Genomic DNA, 21,057 nt, shown 5'->3' with positions numbered 1-21,057 from the left:
AAGCAAAAGTAAGCACACCGTGCTAAAGAAATGTTCAGTATTACCTTAAAACAATAGAAATCCTTAGAAGGTCAGAGGAACAACCTTTTTTTCTGCTCAGGTAATTTCTGGAAAAATACATTCTGTGGTGTAAAAACACATTTTAATATAGCATGCAAATGGTTCACTATTAAAAAAAAACCTCTGCATATCTAGAAAGCATAAACATATTGCTTAATAAAGTTGGATTAAAAGAGCAGAGAAAAGTTAGGACAAATCAAAGCACATTGTTAAATGTACAGTAGGCTTTACGATGTAAATGATCTTTTCTATTTTATAAGATTGTGCTAAAAAGATTGTTATTTTCACCGTCTCTATTACAGTATTTTACTGTGTTGATTTTTACAATTGCTACATGATTATAGTGATGATTCATACTTCTATCCTGCTGATGTGGCAATTATTTATAATTTAAAAAATCACGCTGTTTCCGAACTTTAATACCAACACTATTATCCTTCTGTGGTAATGTTAAATGTTTTCAATTGAGGTTGTCAAACACAAGCTGTTAAATTACTTGTACACAAATACACAAGTCTTTAAATTACTTGTACAGAGTACATACCTTTTTATTTTTACTGCTTAAAGTCTATTCCAGGTACAAGTAAATCACCCTTCACTATCAAAAACAGTATCAAGGTGTAAAGAACAGGTACAGCGAGATACATAACACACTGAAAGAAACTTAGAAAACAATTACAAGTTGAAAGGAGAACAATTTTATCGTGATTAGAGCTTAATTACCTTAATTATCCCTTCACCACACACTTTGTTAAAAATAAAACATCTGTTCATAGAAACAAATATGTCAAATCCAACACAAAAAGGTAGTATGAAACAGGTTTAAGTTTAAAAAAATCCTTTGTTACTCGCGTTTTCTTTCTTCTCTTTTCGGCATGGAATAAACCTATTACTTGTTCCTTTGCAGCCTACGCATGCTGACGCAGTTACCCACCTAAACTATGTTAAACATATCGCCAAGGTCGCAGTTTCCCCATCGGAAACTTGGCAACGAGACACACCGATGCCGGAGGTAACCGGAAGTGGAACTGCACGTTGCCCTGGTAACGGGTACTGCGGACTGACAGGTGTAAAGCAGTGAGCTGTGAAGTGTTCGCGCGGGTGCTGAATATCCAAAGTGAATCAGTTCATCATTTAGAATACCTACTTTTATGTTCATAGTTTTCAACATAAATTATTGTAAAGCACAGCTTTAAAAACTTAATAGATCTCAAATTATGTGGCAGATGCGTTAGATGGCGACAGACGCCATGTAACTTAAAAAAGAAGTAAAAACGAATTTTCATTTAGAATGCGTGTAAATAGGGAGATGCGGGTACAGTCTCAACGAGAGGTACACTACGAAGTCTCATGCCATTACACATACTAATTCATTTTAAATGGTATATACTGTACAGTATAGCTGTACTATAAGTCATTTTTTTATTTATGCTGGTTCTTGTTAATCAATTTCGTGCAAAATGCGAATATATGGCTGTTGTGAGAGGTGAGTAGTAAACGAGTGTGGAAGTGTGGGACATGAACATACAGTAGACGCCTGTAAGTTTAACTGCGCAGTAAGTTTTGGTCCTTTTTTTCTAAACGAGCCTTTTAAGAGATATTTCAATGTTTTGTACAGCAAATAACATTGCAAATTTTTTAATTGTTTTCGTATTTAGACGATTATGAACTGTAAACTGTTTTGTTTACTGAATGTTTAGATTGACGTTATTTTTTCGTTGTTTTCTGAATGACTAACGGAGATGTATATACAAATGATTTGCACTGGATTTCATTTACAGCGAAGCATACGTTTACGGTTTTATTAATTTTCTTTAAGACTTTATAAAGTTTAAACATAAGTCTAAAACGGTAAAGAGATTTTATTGTTTTATTTAGCAAGTGTAAAACATTGGAAGTGTCTGGATTAACACATTAGTCTCGCAGTTTCTGTCACGGAAGCAGTTCTTTTCATTATTGCGCGAAATTTTCAATCTCTGTTTATATTGTCTCTTAAACTGCATATACAGTATATCGTTTACTCCATCACTGGGTTAACACCGACTGCGCCAAAGCACGTTGAAGTGAGAATTAATACTAAATTAAGAAGAGCAGTAGTATATACTGTATACTTAAAGCGAGGCAGCGCACATTAAGAACGCTTAAATAAGAACCATTCAGTAATTAATCGTTACTGAAACATTTTCATATTAACCCCTTTCAAATGAATACAAATAACAAATTTATTCAAAATGAGTACATCTGTTATGCAATGTGTCATGTCTATTTGGATGTATAACGTTCAATGACTTTTAAATTAATTATATACAGTAAAAGTACAACTATTTCAGATTAAAACTCTTGCACAAACTCTTAGAAAGTAAGCTATGTGTAAATCCTCCATAGATAGCAATATTTTTAGATTCACAGACTTCTGTTCACAAACCTAGTAGAAAACAAACCTTTAACACTGAACATGTATTGAACATTATCGTAGCATGAACTAAAACGTTGATGATGTCAGATTTTAAGACTGGACGTATTTTTATATAAGAGCTTTTTGGGACTGAAAGGAACTGCCCTATTATGAAATGAAAATTTCACTGCATGTAACATTTAGAACACATGAAAGGTGTTTCAAACATTATGAAATCAACATACTATTAATATAATCAAATGAATGCATTTAATTGTCGCCAATCACAACCAAGATATGCGTCTTTTAACTGGTGTCTTGCATGTTTTGATGAGAGACAGTTTTCTCTTTCATAATTACTTTATGAGAACCATGCAGATCACTCATGTAAAAGGAACCTCCATTCATCATTCCACCTTGTGCACCTGAGCTAGATGATACCACTTTTTCTGTAAACATCATACTCTGTTTTCCAGATATTTCACCTCTGACCTGCCCTGATGCAACTTTCCCCTCCACTAAAACCACATTCTGTGAGCCTGGAAGTCCAACCCTGTGCATGGCTCCTTGATTAAGCCCAGCAATCCCCTCCTGCACAAACTGCTCTGATCCAGTCTTCCTCTCCACTAACACCACATTCTGAGAGCCTGGCAGTCCAACCCTGTGCATGGCTCCTTGATTAAGCCCAGCAATCCCTTCCTGCACAAACTGCCCTGACCCAGCCTTCGTCTCCACTAACACCACATTCTGAGAGCCATTGCCATGGAGGTAACCCAGCACTCCACCCTGCACAGCAGAGCCAGACACCACTCTGTTCTCTTGAAACAGGACCTTCTCAGAGCCTGGGCCTTCTTTCACCAGCAGCACACCCTGTACATTAGGAGAAGCTGGCCTTTCTGAGACAAGCATGGTGTTGTGGACCTGCGGCTTCACAATGTACCGAGTGGGTTGAACCATTGGGGTGGTAGTGTAATACACAGGCTGTTGGGTGACATATGCTGAATTGGAAACTGCAACATTTTCTCTGATGTCTGTGGTTTTAAAAATGGCAGAAGGTGACTCAGTGCTTTGCTGGATCATGGCTGGCAAAACTGGGCTGGGTGTCTTAGTTTCAGTTGTCACTACATGTTCTGCACTGCTCACTGCATGACTTAAACCAGTACTATCCTGTTTGGTAGGCCTTGATGGAATGACCAAGTCTTCCGCCTTGCTTTCTTTACTGGTGCAGATCTCGGCAAGGGTCTTAAACTTGGGTCCCAGGTCGTTCAGGAACTCCAAATCATCGTCTCCTTCAATGAAACTGCAGCATCCCACTGAACCCACAGGGGATTCTCGTCCTTCAAAGTTAAAAACCAGCGCCTCAGGCTCTGTGTCAGGCTCTGTAATGTACCTCGACTTCTACAAAGAAAAGACAACAAGAACCAAATAAGTAATTTTGTTTCAATATAAATACATATACTACTAAATAAATATAAATACATTTATATAAATACATTTAAATACATGTATTAGTCTACTATATACAGTAGACAAGTAGAAGCACTCACCCATGTGTAGCTTAATCTGCACATTAACCATATTCTGTGTGGTTCTGCAGAAACTCTGCAGGTTTTCAGGTTTTCAGGTTTTCATTCCAGTTGAGTCCTAAATTTCCAGTGCTAACTGATGACTTAATCTATTTACTTGTTTAGACGTTTATTTTACTTATTAACACAGTCCAGAATGTTAAAAATACCCTACTTCCATTTCCGACAACTTTATCATAACAGAACTTTATGTAACCTCTCCTCAGCTTGTTGGAAATTATTTTGGACTAAATGGATCTTAATAGTTGATTAATTGAATTACACTATCAGACACACCCACAATGTAGAGGTTTCATTCAGCAGGGGTTCTAATATGAATAAAACATTTATAGGCAAATTTAGCCAAAACATAGAAGCACATTGTGCTTATTATTCATAGTAATCCTTTTATCACATATACACCCTGCGTGACTGAAAAGCAAAATAACTCTTCACTTTTCTGTCTCGATACTTTTGGAGGTACTGTTATTTTCTTATTCATAGCCTCTACATCGTATAGGCAATCATAGTGACCCAAATATATTAATAATAGGTAGTAACCTTACCATTCTGCAGGAACACTTGAGACATGAGACAAGCTGGCAGACATCAGAATGTTGCAATAGAGTTTCAAGGTAGTTCTGAGTCTTATGAACAGTATCTCCCCTCTTTTAAATGTAGGATACGCAATGTGGATACACCTATACACATATATTAAATAACCCCACATACAGTGTTGTAATAATGAGATTAATGGATTTATTTAAGTCAATTACCTGTGTGTAGTAATTTTCCAAGTATCTTTCAGAGAGTGCTATGTCAACATAGGAATCTTCATGTATTGAATAAGTGGTTCCTGACCTAATTTGTTTCAGCATTTCTTCTTGACACATGTTGCCAGTTTTCACATGGATATTGTCATGCCAAACTCTATCAAATTGTCTATTGTCATGCCTGAAGTTGTTCTTACTACTCATGAAATCCCACTCTTCTTTGCCAAAATAAAATCTTCCAGGGACAATTTCCAAAGGTGCACTCAGAAGTGGTATTTCCTGTGTTAAAAAAACACATCGCAGTATAGTTACTGATAATTTCAAAATCTCGGGAATGACTAAACATTCCTGCCCAGACCATTATGCTTGGACCTCCCTCTTAATCGGTCTGTTCTTCACACCAATTAACATATCACTCTGCATGTACAGTATGCAGCAGACTCACTGGTGAATCAAGGTGTTGTGTAGACAGCCCTGATGGATATCAGTACAGATATCTTGCCTGCATTGTAGGAGAGTCCATCAGAGGCAACTTTGTGCAGGCTCTAACATCCAATGGTACAATAAGTGTCATTGTCTTGATAAGATGGACAAATTAGTTTTTTAAATTTTTTAAAATTTCACCAGACCTGACCATTGTTAGGTTAAATCTTCTCATCATCTTCAACCAATCAACTCTCACTAATGAATCACCTCATCATACTTTTACATCAAGGACAGTCATGGATGGTCAATTCAACAATATAAAGAATATTTGATCAATGTGCAAAATCTGTATAATGTACTTTTGTCCTAAACCATGCATGACCAGACAGATAAATTTATAGCAACAAGGGTACCTTGTCTTCTCCTTGTCCTTCTGTGTGATAAGCAATCAAATGCTCTTTGGTGTCAAAAGGCATGTCAAGAAAAGCCCCTCCTTGTCCTCCGACCCCAAGCCAGCCACACGAGCAGAACAGCACTAGCAGAGGCACCACTATTGAGCAGACATAGACAATAAATAACACCTCTCCACACATTTTGGACACAAATGATGTATGCTGGTAAACTTCTAAAGAACATATCTGTTTAAAGAAGGTACATGGAAATATAGATACTTGAATCTTACACTCATATCAAGCATTACAAAAAAAGAGTATTTTATACTGAAGACACTGAATGATTTTAATGAATGTGATGGGTTATGGGTACTTCTGAATTAATCTTGTTCAGATCACTGAAATATTGCTGTATATCATAGATCCCATCCAGCCCCTCCTATTGATTTGGTGGTTATCATTGTGCAAAGATGGTACATTGTCGAAAAAGAATATCACAGTGATATACGGTATGAAAATACACTATGATCAAAAAGAGAGTGACGATTGGACTGCTGGTTGACACTGATGTACAATAAAAGCAAATAAGTTGTTCAAATAAAACCCTCTTACATTTCACAAGGAAATTCACAAGGAGGATGGGATGCCCCCACCAAATTGAAGGCACAGACCAACACATCTGAACTTTTTAAACCTTTTTTAAAACATTGTTAAGTTCCAAATTTAACAGAAAATAATCTAAATAGAAATTGTATTTGACTGGTTGAACTGCATCATAAGCTAGTACTCCTCTTCCAGAATGAAAACTATAGTACCAGGTCTGAACTATCCATGGGGGAATTCAGGATAGAATCCATCCATCCGTTTTCCAACCGCTTCTTCCAATTCAGGGTCATGGGGGGGGAGTCTATCCCGGAGAGCAACAGACACAAGGCAGGGTACGCCCTTGATGGGGTGCCAGTCTACTGCTGGGCAGACATTAGAATAGTACTGTAGCTGAGCTTTCTTGAAAATAATCACATAAACCTTCACTTTTATGAACTCCCCACAGTGACTCCGGGAACATCAGCTATAGACACATCACCCCTTTGGGGTAATCATGTAGCACTTACTGGTCCCATGATAAAGTGTGGGCAAACCTCTTCCCACACTAGTAAAGGTGATGGATGCACCTACAGTACCATCACCTTTACAAAAAAGACCTTACAGAGTACAGCACTGATGGACTGTTCACTTACAGAGCAGCATCAGGAACCCAAGGATGAGCAGACCCATGGCAGCAAATCCCAGTCCAGCACCTGTTGTCTTTCTTGTGGCCTCACAGGTTTTCTGTTCATTACAGGTGCAGACATCTATCTTAACAACCTGCTTATCAGGACAGGATAGTCCTTGTTGGTCTTTCACCTCCACAGCAACCTCATATGAACCAGGCCACAAGTTATCATGGGTTCGCAGGATTGCAGTGGTATCTTTAAGAGAAGAAATATGTGGTCCGTTATAGGGGAAAATGATTGACAAAATATTAAATAACATGTAAAGGTTTATTCCATGCTGAAGAGAGAAGAAAGGAAACACATCGTTTCGGCTGTGGAGCCTTCTTCAGGTCCAAGCTTTCTCATACACCTGAAGAAGGCTCCACAGCCGAAACATTGTGTTTCCTTTCTATTTTTTAACTTTAAATGGGAGCTTTTACAAGTTACTATGTCCATTTTCCTTTTATTGTGGCTTGAAATGCACTCATCAATGCTGATTCTTTCTACTCCTGAAATATAAAAATAGCATTGCAGTCCCCTTTAAATTGATTACCACTAGAAGGAATCTCTTTTACTAAGCTCCCAGCATTCCCTCTACACACATTCACACATACATAAATTAAAACTACATGCGGTCTAAAACCTTACCATTTAGGGGTTCAACTATCCATGTGCCCTTGGTACCTTCAGGAATGATTTCAAACTCAAAGGGAGGTCCATTGGGATCAGCATCTTCATCCTCAGCTGTGACAAACACAGCTGTGCTCTCAGTACACAGAACCTGGGAGGTACTGGTCAGAACTGGACAGTGGTCATTGGAGTCTTCCACCTGGAGAGCAATCGTACCGGTGGCGGATTTGGCAGGTAAATCTGGAAAACGGGGAGCCCGTTCAGCTTATCACTGTAGCTCGTTTGATAGTCAGTTAGAAATAGGATTGTTTTTTAAAATGTTTTTGAAAGGGACAAAGACTGATGCCTTCAATTAATTTGATCTTCTGCTGCGTTCTCATTGGTCTTGACATAATCGAGTTCCACACATTGCAAAGAGAAGAGCTGACTTCTTGCCAGTGCCATTAGTTTTCATGAGAAAAGTAAAATGATGTCTAAACTTAATAAGTAGAAAATGCATTGGAAAAAAAATTCAAGACATTTTCAAATTAAATATTAAGTGAGAAAAATTTGAATTGGAACCTTGCTTCAGGTATCACACATTTTTCTCATTTCCCATTAATTTACTTTTGCTTGCTGTATGTGTCCACCACAAGAAACAGGTTCAATTACTCCTACACTACTTTCACTCTCCCATCAATTTGCTTTTACTTACCATTAGTCATGACCATTACTTTTGCGTAATATGTGCCATTAACCAAGAACTTGGACTCCCGGTCTGGCAGCTTGTTCAGTTTGATCTCCGCAGTATTTTCATCGATTGACAGCCAGTTGTCAGGATCAAATGCCTTTGCATATCTGTAATAACATTAATGATACACCAACAATGAAATCTGTGTGCAGGTCACTAAATTAAGGGAATTTCGCTATCACTTATGATGCAAGTGGTTTAAATGCAATATTGTATTGGCAAGCATGCCTCATTCATTGTCCACTTAATGCCAGACAAGATGCTTGCATGCATGTCGATGTAGCATGAGATAGCAGGTAGTTTTGCCATACAGATGGCTGCTCCAATCAGGGCTGGCTGACCTCACAAGACCTCCTCATGATGGAGCACCATCTCAATGCACACAAGCACATCTACACCCGTAAGCTTTACCAGAAGTGTACCAAGCTTTGCTTTCATATGCTATTTCAAAACCACACTCTGTGTTTAGTAGCACATTCAGTTATATAACATGCATTAGGCACCTTTTATGACAACCATATGTTTCTTTGAGAGATGACAAAAAATAAAATGTATTACTGCAGTATATTATACCACGTACTATTGAGTACGACTGTCAGACAATAAATAGAGTAAAACATAATTAGGGATATAAGTAACCATCTAACAGTATAAAGCAGTATAATATTTCTGCAAGTAAAATTTTAAAGAGATGCTCAGGATACTGAAAGAATCTAGACATACTGTATGTCCTGCATCAACAGCAGAACAGCCTAGAGATGAAGATTCAGGAAAGGAGTTAACTAGTGCTTTATTGAAAGTGACCTGGTGTTACTTGTACTGATATACACAGCTAGGCATGTTACTGAATTCAGTACATTGCTAGATGGCTAGATGATTTTGAACAAGGCGAGCTGAGTGGTCTTATAGCACTATTACGTTTATTACTTTTTATCATTACTTGAAACCTTTTTACTGTAGAAGTCCCAAATCTGCCTGCTATTTAATAAAACAACTATAGCTATAGATTTGTTTTTTAAATGGCAGATGCTACTAATTGCGATTTCTTTTAATACTTTGGATTTCATTGTAAAAAAAAGGAAATCTGGTAATCAGAGCAGGAAAACTGTACCAACCTGACTCTCTCCGCAGTCATTCCAGTATCGCTGTTAACAGCCAGGTATTTCGTGATAACGCTATTGAGTTTCACTTTTTTTGTCTCTTCTGAAATTGAGACAGCCTTTACCTTAGGAATAAATCTGGGACCTTCAGGCTGGTTTTTAACATGGATTTTAAGTGGGTACGTTTTCGTTCCTGAACTGAAACTTGCAGCAGCTCTGCTATGAATAACCACCTTATTTCTAACAGCCACGCTGAGTTCCAGGTTTTGTATCACTTCATAATCCAGAGCCTTTAACGTTTGAGAGAGGAAAGAAGAAACCACATGTCAAACAATGCCCATTACACGATTGCCTATTCATGTAAAACACCATTCATTTTGATGTGATTTAGGCCTCGATATTATTCTGTGTATGAAATACGTGGTTCCAGACAGCAAAACTGACCTTCATATATTAAACATCTGTTATTATGAACAATTGTACATAGAAAGAAATAAAAAACAGGAACTGAATGGTTTTATGACATACTTGTGCAGAATAAATAAAGTTTTAAGTACACTAAGATTGTTTATTAAACCACACTGCCTACCTTATTTAACATTAAGATTCCTTCATTAGTCTCAGTGTCCGTTGTAAAACTGAAGTAGCCCCCTTCGTTTCCTGACACAATGTCATACTCTGCCATCCAGTTGTCTGAAAATTCTAGATCTTCATCCAAGGCCTTTATCCTCATGACTTCAACATTTTCTGTATTTTCATCCACACTGCCAGAATACTGAAAGAAGAGTTGGGAGAGTAGTTAACCTCAAGTTCTAGCACCCAGACAAATGTGTGGAAGTCACAAGTTCAGAATTCCCAATTATTTTGTATTATTGGTTTGGAATCACCAAAGCATCTTTGTGTTTTGGCTCACAGGAGTGACCCTTGTATCCACAAATGGACTATGTGATAATGCAGAAAGGTTGTTCAGGCCACCTTCCCTTTTGACACATTATGAGTTCCACAGAGACATACAGTGTCCTTCAACAAAGTCAGTAGAAGCTTGCAGGCCCCTGGGACATAGCAGGGGTCGGAGTTGTGCTCTAAGGTGCGACAGTCTGCAAGATTATACCTCCAATGGTGGTGAGCTCATTGCATGCCTGCGCTTTGGGATTCTCATTCACAACCTGCTAGTCGCATCACCAGGCTGGAACTTAACTGCAGATTTAAACCTACAGTATGGTCTCAACTTTCACATTTTTTATATTTAATATTTGATATTGAAGGGGAACTGCAGTCTAAATTTCTCAGACTGGTTATTTCAATCTCTGTAACAAAATAAATTGATTAATGTTACAGAAAAACTGTACAAATATTGAATTAACCACAAAGCCATGAATTTTGTGAAAGTACTGTTAGTTGCCATGTTGTTGCAAACTTGCATTCAGTTTCCCACTCTCTGCCATACGATGCCGCCCTTCCTGCTCACTAGTCACTGTAATGACTAATGTGATATATGAGTAAAAAAGTACAGGTTGTGCAGCAGAAATTTCACCACAGAAATGCTCTAACATGATCCACACGAAGAGTTACTGTAACAAGTAAGTAGTATTTGTCTGCAAAACTACAGTATGCAATATTTCTGTGGAATTTAAATTGTATTAACAGGCCCTCTTGTTTACAATGTCATGGGGCAGCATCATGTCACTGGAAGTTTTGTTTCCTCATTCTGAATCACAGAACACGGTGCTGCGCATACATGGAAATTTCATCTATTTTGTGATGTAAATCAGACCTTTTACAACTTACTGTGTGTATATAATTTTTATTGAGGTTTGAAATGCACTCATCAATGCCGATTCTTTCTAACCGATTCTACAATGAAGTGTAGCATAATAGAAACATAGAAGTGTAGAAACCATCGTAGCCACAGTGAAAACATAGAAAGTTGTGAGCTCATGCAATGAAAAGACACAGAAACTGTAAATATTTTTTACTTCATCTTTCTCCAGTTTAGGGAGGTGATCGTTGACATCGAGGACTGTAATGTGAACAGTTCCAGTTCCAGTATTTCCATTCTCTTTTCCATCCATGTCTGTGCCTTTTACAATCAAAGTATAGGTTGACTGTTGCTGTAAAAATAAAAGGTAAATAAAATCAAACAATTACATAAAATAGTATTTATGTACTCAGAAATAAACATTGGAAGAACACTTTATATACGACAAACTCAATGGGCCTTTACAGCTACAGGTATTTGACAGTCCACAGATCTTCATGCAGTATATCAAGTCACTGCACTATAACACATTATTACCAGTTGCTCTTCAACTTTTCAGGCTAAAAAGCTCTGTGTGTCTGGACCAAGACTGCTGCTAAGTGTGAGCATGGAGAAAATCCAAACGTTCTGGGGATCATCCAGGTGGGGATGTAAATAGGGGCCAAACATCAGTGGTGCTCATTAACCAAACCAGATAAATCAGTTGGGATTAAATTGACAGTCAAGAACTGATGAGCATCCAGCAGGACATTAGCTGGAAAAGCCCGGGTGAAACACCCACAACAACAGCAGCATCTAGCCTGACATTTGAACTCGCAACACCTCTGGTTGGTTGTCCACAGCCCAAATCAGTACTCCATGCTGCTTTCCCGAACCAACAGGCTCAGCAATATTTGCAACTACAGTCTTCTAAATCATAGTAAAGTGCATTACTCATTCTCATTGACACCGAGGACTGGAATGTGAACAGTTCCTGTTCCAGTGTTTCTGTTGTTCCCTTGACTAATTGGCCTCACAATTAGTCCTCACTTTACTGATAAGTTCTGTAACTAGTAGGGAAACCAGACAGCTACTTTTACTTTCCTTATAAATATTTCTACTTTTCCATCTTTGTAAATATGTGTGGTGTCATAGGATTGTAAACGCACTGTGTGTGTGTTCCTTTCAAATAGTATGCCAAATTAAGGATTTTGGTGTTTGAATTTATTAATGGAATAATACTGAAACCGTCTGTAAAAATATAAACATTTCCTTAATATCCAAATGCAACCAGAGACAAAAAGATGCTTTATTGAAAGAAAGTACATGTAATATGTCTAGTTACTTCATAATTGTAAGGACATCTACAGTAAATCAATCTTGTATAACATAAACGGTACTCACTTCTCGATCAAGGTAAGGTTTTATAACAGAAATCATGCCTGTTGTTTCATTCATGCTAAAAATCTGTGGCTCTGGTGGGGACTGGCTCACGATGCTGTATTTAATTTTAGTGTGGTCTGTAGCGGGGTCGTCATCATCTGTGGCGGTCATTCGCACAACAGGAGTTCCTAAAATAATTTAAAAATCTTGTTATCTGCGATTTCCTTTTAAGCCAAAATTTTAATGTGAATTAAAACATACAAGAAACACATAATAGGAAGGTTAGGAAGGTTTTGTGCCTTAAAATCAAGTGAGTTTTTAAAACTTCTTGTTCAGTTTATTTGGGTAATGAAGGCAATTGTCCATTTTAAGAAATAAATGAGGGGATCTTCCTGTAAAAAAACATTAACCTTGAAATCTTGAAACATTAATGAAATTCAAACTAAGGTCTTTGCATACTGTATCTGATCCATCATACACAGTTATTCTATGAGTGCATGTGTTACTGACTGGTGCATCGATCTTAGGTGCTATACTGTATAAAGGCTATCCACTGATTTTAGAATCAGAACAAGTAAGATCATGCCCATGTTCAGTTCAGTGTTGCACAATTTGGTTTAATTTCTAGGGAAGCTCCTTTCAGAAGTAGCCAAATGCAAAATACCTTATGTCAAATCACACAATACAATGACAATGAAAAAAATATATATATTTGCATGCATTTGCTGTGAAGTGTGGGATGTGATGTATGTGCCTCAGTACTTACAGTACATAGTGTGCCAAACTGAGCTTTAAATTAAACCCTAACCTCATGCACACAATGAGCATTTTTAGCTTAGCTAGCTAAAACAAAAACAAATAGAATAGAATCCATTGCCTGTTTCGCTCAGCTCATACACCTCTGCATATTTGTCTTCTTCAAACACGGGAGAACAATCATTTTTGTCTATAACTGCAATACGAAGTTTAATCTCCTTCTCCAGGATTTCCCCGTTTGTGTCTTTTGCAATCCCTGTAAGCTGAAAAGAAATGATATCAAAATAAACATAGTGAAAACCATGATTTCAAAGTACTGTATTATAAAATGCTGTTTTCATGGTGAGGAATGACTGTGAGTCGTCAGGCACATTTATCAGCAATAACTTAAATTTAAATTGCAAAAAGATTACTTACATTGTACATTGCGATTTTCTCCCTGTCCAGGATGTTCGTTACTTTAATAAATCCGGTGTATGGATTAACGATAAAGACATTCAAAGGGTCTTGATCAGCACCATTCCCATGTATCGAGTATAGGACTTTTCCAGAAAGAGGCACAGCGTCAGTTCGAATCTAAAGCCAAGAACATTCTCCATGTAGTGTTATTATTGATGTGATCCAGGTAATCAATTCAAAAAAATCAAACAATTCAACTGAAAAAGAATTCAGCCAGTTCGTAACAGCTGATTAACAGTTCAACTAAGAAATCACTGCCTGATGGCATAATCAGTTGTTATGTTTAAAGACACCAATTATCTTCCCAACTTAGAAGGTATTCTTGTATGAATAAGCAAATACCATCTAAAATTAGCAAGATGACATATGTTATTTAGCTTGTACCGCGTAAAAAAAAAAAGTCTAATTCAAAAGTACAAGAGCATAACTATAAATTATTGTGTATGAGTTGCAGGAAGACAATCTTTTTTTTTTATTTCCGTATTTTATGAGTGTTCAAAGTTTTGTGTTAAACAGTTTTATTCTCAGTCTGTAAAAATACTTCAAAGACAAGCATTCACTGTTTCGACACATAAGGATTCCTGGATTTCCTAGTGGCATCCTATCATACACATAACACAAATCATTATTATTGAACACATTAGGATTAGAATGTACAGTACTGGAAACATGCACTGTATTTCTCAGTCCTTAGGCCATGGTATGACAAAACGTGGGGGTAGGGCAGTGAGTGGCTTAGGGGCTATGGCCTCTTTAGTTATGCTTATATTGATATAAGGTTTGTTGATCACATGGTCAATTTTGTCAAAATAATATTGTTGTTTCATGGAATACATTTGGCCTCTTTGAAGGAATTTGGAGGTAATCGTCTTGAGGTCTTTCTACATACTGTGGCCATGTTTCTTCTGTTTGTTATCGACGCATTAGAGCTTTTGTCTTTTTGTCTTCTCCCTTCCGAAGATGCTTTCTTTGGCATGGAAACTGACAATATTCAGACTGTGGATGTTGAAAGGATATTTTGTGCGTCATTGTGGAAAAACAGGGCATTGGTAAAGATGAGAACGTGCTCTGTGCATTTTGGTTTCTTTTCATAGACTGGCAACTCTGACACTGTAGTCTCCAAAAGGAATGTCTAAAACAAATTCACTTTATTGGCCATATACAGTTTCTTGCATTAGGAATTTGTATTTTCACATACCCCAACTGTCACGCTCATTACACCAAGAAGGCGCTCTACTTTCCTTCTGTTTCTAGTTCCCTGTGATTGTTCATGTCTTTCTGGTGTGTCTTGTTGTGTAGCCTATTTATTTCCTGCTTCTGCTCTGCCACTTGCTCAACATTGTTGTTCAGTTGCCCTGAGACCCGCCTAGCACCAGGTCACTCCTGTCCTTGGCCTGAGGGCATAGGTTTCTATACGGCTTCTCCTGAACTGCTGAGCCCCGTCTTGGTGTTACACATAGGGTCTTTATCGCTCTCCTGCCATTCCACGGTTCGTCCTTTCGGACATACGTGACACCAACTTGCCGTCCATGAAACACACACACACGGAGAGAAGCTGGGGGTCAGAGTGCAGGGTCAGCCATTGTACAGCCCCCCTGGAGCAGTTGGGGTTAAGGGCCTTTCTCAGTGGCCCAACGGAGTAGGATTCCTCTGCTGGCTGCGGGATATGAACCAGCAACCTTCCAGCAACAAGCACAGATCCTTAGCCACAGAGCCACCACTCCACCCCACCTACTCTCTCCGTTGTCTATTCTCCATTGGCACATAAACCTTCCATTGTTTCATTGTCTGAATTTAGAGCATAGGCATATATTCCCTGCTAACTTTAGACAGAGTCATAAAGCAGTCATTGATTCCAACAGGGAACATTGGAAGGATTTCATTCTTGATGGCAGAATCCATGAATCTTATATTATTCCTTGGATGGAATTATCTTGAGAGCTGCTGTCCTGAGCTTTTTTAGATATTGAGTGGAGTTTGGTTTGGCGATGTAATGTCAAGTTACATTGGTGCTCTCACAATTAGGGTTGAGAACCTCCAAGAATTTGGTATTTGTCAGGACCTCTATCTCAATTACTTCTTCTCCTATGTACAGAATGTAAATTCTTCAAGGAGAAACAGGGTTGTGCGGCAGTTTTCATGGACGTAAACAGCTTGTTGTATTTCTTCCAGGTTGCACACGTTGCTGATCAGAACTGTTTCAGGTGGGTATTTTATCACAAGTCGTACAGTATGTATAAAGTACAAGATTTAGGGAGGCCATTCTTCTTCTTACAGACAAGAAACCCTGTTATCCCCAGTTGTTTATATGCATTTGTTGTCTCATCTTACAACTAACACATAATTGGTTCTAAGATTTAGCTCATAATAGGACCATTAAAATCAAGTTATTCCAGCTCATCCTGTTCCATAGCTGTATCTGAAGATCTCATCCAGCCATTTATATTAAAGAACCCAGTGTGGTGACTTTGACTACAAGGGTCGGTAGATTATTTCAGATACATTTGTGTGCCCCCTGTTCACAGTTTTAAATTAATTTCCCCATCGTGTAGTTTTGTGGTGCTGTGGCTCGTCTTGTAGGACGTTGATCTGCAAACGATGAAGAATCTGGTTTGAATTTCTGCTGGAAGAGGTGTTAGTGCGGCCTGTAGGGGGCGCTCACCCCGCAGTCCATGTGGGTCCTAATGCCCCAGTATAGTGTAATAATCCCCATCTCTGAATTGGCTTCATCGCTCTGCTCTCCTCTCCACTAATAGCTGATATGTGGTGAGTGTACTGGCACACTATGGCTGCCGTTGCAACATTCAGGTGGGGCTGCACATTGGTGGTGGTGGAGGGGATCCCCATTACCTGTAAAGCACTTTGAGTGGAGTGTCCAGAAAAGTGCTGTATAAGTGTAAGTGATTGTTATTATTAGTCAAGTGTGGATGTTACAAAGTTAAGATGAAACACTTTATTCTAAAACATGCATCCACTAACAAGGAGAGACCGATTTTAACCAAGGGATTCTATATAAAGGAAATCAGAGTTCCCCACCACCACCCAAAAGAAAAAAAAAAGAATAGCAAGCTCTCTTTGCTAGAACAGAACTCTAAGGTTGCTGTGAACAAGGTCTAATTGCCTGCAAATCGTTTTCTTTCTCTCCTTGTGTCTTTCTGTTATCCCATCACCTTTCATCCCTGTCATTTTATCCTATTCTCCTGGACTGTTGATGACTCCTAACGATATGCCAAGAACTGAATTAGCTGAACTAAAACAAGTTAAAACTTTCGAGACACTTTGAGCAATTTCAGTTTCAGTTCTCCTACTGCTCAGCAGACAACTCAGTTCCCATTTCTTGCCTTGACGCTGAGAACCACAAATACCGGACCCCCATGACCACTGAGACACCACAACAACCACTTCAAAAGCTGTAACATTAGAAAACATGTTAAATAGGGTCAATTAAAGTGGAACAAAAAATAATATGATTTTATGAGTCATGTATTAACCAAATTCTTGTCCTTTATACAGTATGTGTTTGACCGCAGGATGGGTTGCTGTTTTACAAGTTGCCAATATTTTGAGGTTCCTGTCATCTTCACAATAATAATAATAATAATAATAATAATAATAATAATAATAATAATAATAATAATAATAATAATAATTATTATTATTATTATTATTATTATTATTATTATTATTATTACTACAAATACTTACTCTGGCAATATAGTCCTTATGTGTGTAGTCCTCATTCTCTGGTATATTTACAGGAGGAATAATCCACTCCCTTTTCTGCCTCTGGAGAATTTCCTTTGCCTCGACTTTGTTTTTCAAAACCTTTTGAAATAAGACCAGCACATACATTTCTCATGTTTACGAGATGAAACCACTTCATCACATGACAATTGGGCAAAGTTTTGACACAATGACTTCGTTAATTGAATTGTTGAATTAAAATAACAGTTTTATTCAAACACAGATTGTCCAATCGTTGTTTTACGATGATAGTATAACATGACTACAGGGATGTAGCTTTTAACCATAAAAATAAATTCTGTTGCACTGCTAGGAGAAAACAAGACAACGAATGCTTCGTTTCTGAATTGCTATAACCAAGGTTCCAGTTTTCAAAGGTGACTAATACATTTTCGACATCTAATAAAAATGTAGAGAAATTATTTTCAGTCATGATAAACTGATGATAAATTTAGATATTGAATTACTATCATTATTGTTAAGTATTGACATTCTCTTTACTTGCTATTACATATCTATTGTGTACTTTTGTACCAGCACCTATAATATATACAGTATGTGTTTTCTGTTCATTTTTTGTGAATTTGTTTGATTTGTCAAATTATGTAATAATTATTTTAAAAACTTGTTAGAATCCACTAGACTAGAGTGTTACACTCCGTTTGTGCATGTGTATATTAACACTTTCCCTATGATTGCAATAAAGACCAAGGTCAAGGATAAAAGGGATAAAGGGAAAAAGTCCCCATTACCCAATTAATACATGCAAATTCTGTAGATATCAGTTTATCAGTTTACAACTGGTGACATAACATTTGGTGAAATTACATGATCCAATTATATAATTGTGCTTGCATCATTGCAAATGAAAGCAAGCGTAACATAACCATTTAAAAAAAATAATATTGCCAATTTAATTTTTTCAGGATCAACAGGAATTCTGAAAGCTATAATAATCAGTGCATTTCTATGATTAAAGTTCTCACGGAAACAGCTTTGAACCAACCTTTATATTCAATCCTTTCCTAAAGCAGTAACTGGTCAATGGTATCCGAGAAAAGCAAAGATTTGAAAGCAGATATTTAAATACCTCATTATAGACCATATTGGTGATCATTGATGACTTGTAAATATTAAATATTTAAAAAATGAAAATTACATTTAAATATTTAGAACGTTTTGAATTCTAGGGGTAATCGTGTAGCATTCAGAATGTGTTTGTTTGAAAACAGAATTTTCCATTTATTTTTAATCTGAAAAGTGTAGCAATTAAAGTTAACACATTTTTCCCCAACTACTGGGAAAATGGTTGCTAGCAGTGAATGGATGCCTGGATCACCTCTAATAATTTCTTGAAAAAACCCAGGGTCTAGAAACAACGTTTCTGAGGAGCTTGACAGTGAACGTGTCTCCTGTTCTCAGATGTCTCTCTAGTCTCCATTTGTGTCCTCTAGTTGTCTTCTAGCTGTGTCTTCTCTGAAGCTGCTCATTGGGTTGTCTTTGTCCGTGCCTTTTTGAGAATTGTGAATACTGATGTCTCAGGCTGATGAATGCCTCAGGCTTAGATGAAAAACACAGTTCTGCGCACGAAAGTGCTATTTTTGCATGCTGAATAAAACTACAGTGAAACGAAAACAATCACCCTTATTTTCTACTTCAAGAGATAACCGTTTCTACTCACCATTAGCATAACAGGCAGTAGCAGGCTGATGCCCGTGAGAGAAACCCAGGCCATGGCAGGTCAGTCCCCTTTAAAATTGTGGTCCTCAATTATAATCCAGCAAGGTACAGTTACTGCTGTTGTTGGCTATCCTCTCTCTGCGCCCGTCTCAAAGGTCAGTCTTTTCTAAACAGAATAACTGGAGGACTGTGTTGTTTTATGGGGTTTCAAGTTATGCACACCCAAGCCTGCTGGGCCAGTCGAGGCAGGATGTTTTTCCAGGGAACTTCATTTGAATATAACATTCTGCAGTGTTTCCTATTGTATAATTGTTATAGTATTACATCTTCCCACATAATACAAATCAACAGAGAACTTAAAAACACTTTTATGTTAAGTTAAGACTACAATATTCCACAAAAAGCTATTGAATATAGAAACATAGTTGTGTGTAAAGTACGACAATGAAACCCCAGTTAACAGAAGTGGATGATCATCATTCATCCTATAGTTAGAGCCAGACTTTACCAATAAAGCCTAGACAATATCTCACTTTACTCCATACAGTGGAGGGTGCTCTTTATGGGGTCAATGACAATGGACATACAGTATGTCCCCGCTCTGGATTCAGACAATAAAACAAGTATGATTCTTGACCAAATTCTCTTGGAATTCCAAAGGAGGACTCAATCTACTTGGAGATGCCAAAAGTTTAAAGAAATACCAATAGTATCTTTGGCAAGGAAGGACATGGAACCGTCAGCTCCAAAGGTTTTCTTCTCCTTACCAAATGAATAGACTATGGTTACTCATCACCAATATCCTGTCAGGCAACAGACAGGAACCATCCTGGCAACATCCATGGCTCAACACTAGCACTTGACTATGTCATTGTCTTTGTCCTGAATCACAAAGATATCCACATAACCAGAGAACTGAGAGGAGCTCATAATTTACTGGCTCATCTGTTCTAGTATGTCTATCATGCTGGGTCCCTAACACTACTTTGGGACTTAGGGAAGCACTGTATCCAATCAAAACAGAATGTTTTGAAGAGTGCATGAGGGAAAAGCTCTCAAACCTGAATAGAGCACAGAAGAAAAATGTGCCTGCTACTTGGGAAACAGTCAAGACGTATACCACCAATGCCTACAAAGAGACACCTGGATTTGAGGGAATCCAGCCAATGTGGATGAGACAACACCAACACTGGTTTGAGAGGAATAATCAGACGATGAAGGAGCTTATGTTCCACAAGCACAAAACCTTCTTCTTATTTCAGGGTGACCAAGACTCTGTAAGTATACCCTTACTCACCAACAAGCACAGGCAGAGAACTTGTGATAAGAGGAACAAGCAGTGGACAGACAAGGCAAAGGAAATTAAAAATCTTGGAGACATAAATAAAACCCATGGCTTGCTCGGTGCCACAACGGCTGTTTACGGCATTGATCTAAGGGCAGACTTGATCAAAGAAAGCGATAACAAAAACATAAGAAAGATCACAAACAAAAAGAGGCCCTTCAGCCCATTTGGTATTTATAGCACTTATTTGATCATAGTTAGTCAAATACTGGGGTTTTCCTCCCTCTGAAGAGTTATACTATTAATATTGTAAAGGGACAAGTAATAGGTTTATTCCATGCTGAAAAGAGAAGAAAGAAAACACAACATTTCGGCTGTAAAGCCTTCTTCAGGTGTGAAACGTGTTTTCTTTCTTCTCTTTTCAGCATGGAATAAACCTATTGCTTGTTCCTTTGCAGCCTACACATGCTGATGCAGCTACCCACTTGAACCATTATTATTGTTGTTGCTTATGATGTTTCTTGATTCAGAAATGAATGACCTAGGTATTTATCCTAGTACGACTTATCATCATAAACACACTCCTGGCACTACATATAACCTGAGAGTTTTCACCTGGAGCCCCATGAAAGGATAGAAAAGTATTTTAGTTTACAGATAAAATTAAACTCAGAATGTTTTGTCAGTT

General features: G+C 37.7%; 1 protein-coding gene across 3 annotated transcripts; it reads right to left on the bottom strand.

Moving 5' to 3' along the window:
- Nucleotides 1–583: 583 nt before the first annotated feature.
- On the bottom strand, nucleotides 584–20,743 carry LOC148656801 (desmoglein-2.1-like). 3 transcript variants are annotated; one of them, XM_088642660.1, is made up of 15 exons: nucleotides 19,086–20,743; nucleotides 17,366–17,485; nucleotides 13,619–13,777; nucleotides 13,323–13,464; nucleotides 12,467–12,633; nucleotides 11,301–11,435; nucleotides 9,914–10,099; nucleotides 9,340–9,614; nucleotides 8,189–8,331; nucleotides 7,513–7,734; nucleotides 6,850–7,080; nucleotides 5,633–5,769; nucleotides 4,797–5,072; nucleotides 3,165–3,853; nucleotides 584–2,885 (listed from the first exon to the last, which is right to left on the bottom strand). In XM_088642660.1, the coding sequence occupies exons 1-15, from the start codon at nucleotides 19,137–19,139 to the stop codon at nucleotides 2,762–2,764; spliced, it is 3,060 nt and encodes a 1,019-aa protein (XP_088498786.1). In that variant the 5' UTR covers nucleotides 19,140–20,743; the 3' UTR covers nucleotides 584–2,761. The 3 variants fall into 3 exon arrangements, with proteins under 3 accessions (XP_088498786.1, XP_088498785.1, XP_088498784.1); XM_088642659.1 differs by having other exon boundaries at nucleotides 584–2,994; nucleotides 3,103–3,853; nucleotides 19,086–20,741; XM_088642658.1 differs by having other exon boundaries at nucleotides 584–3,853; nucleotides 19,086–20,740.
- Nucleotides 20,744–21,057: the final 314 nt, after the last annotated feature.

This window comes from Lepisosteus platostomus, chromosome 8, assembly GCF_059453375.1.
Source record: "Lepisosteus platostomus isolate fLepPlt1 chromosome 8, fLepPlt1.hap1, whole genome shotgun sequence".
NCBI lineage: Eukaryota > Metazoa > Chordata > Actinopteri > Semionotiformes > Lepisosteidae > Lepisosteus > Lepisosteus platostomus.
This window is presented reverse-complemented; position numbering and strand designations above follow the sequence as displayed.

Bases quoted from the DNA above. Each gene is read 5' to 3' on its own strand.
- LOC148656801 (XM_088642658.1), bottom strand. From the start codon at position 19,139: ATGGCCTGGGTTTCTCTCACGGGCATCAGCCTGCTACTGCCTGTTATG. The intron at 17,486-19,085 runs GTGAGTAGAAAC...TTATTTCAAAAG, and splicing joins TACTGCCTGTTATGCTAATG to GTTTTGAAAAACAAAGTCGA. The intron at 5,770-6,849 runs GTAAGTGAACAG...TCTGCTCAATAG, and splicing joins TGGGTTCCTGATGCTGCTCT to TGGTGCCTCTGCTAGTGCTG.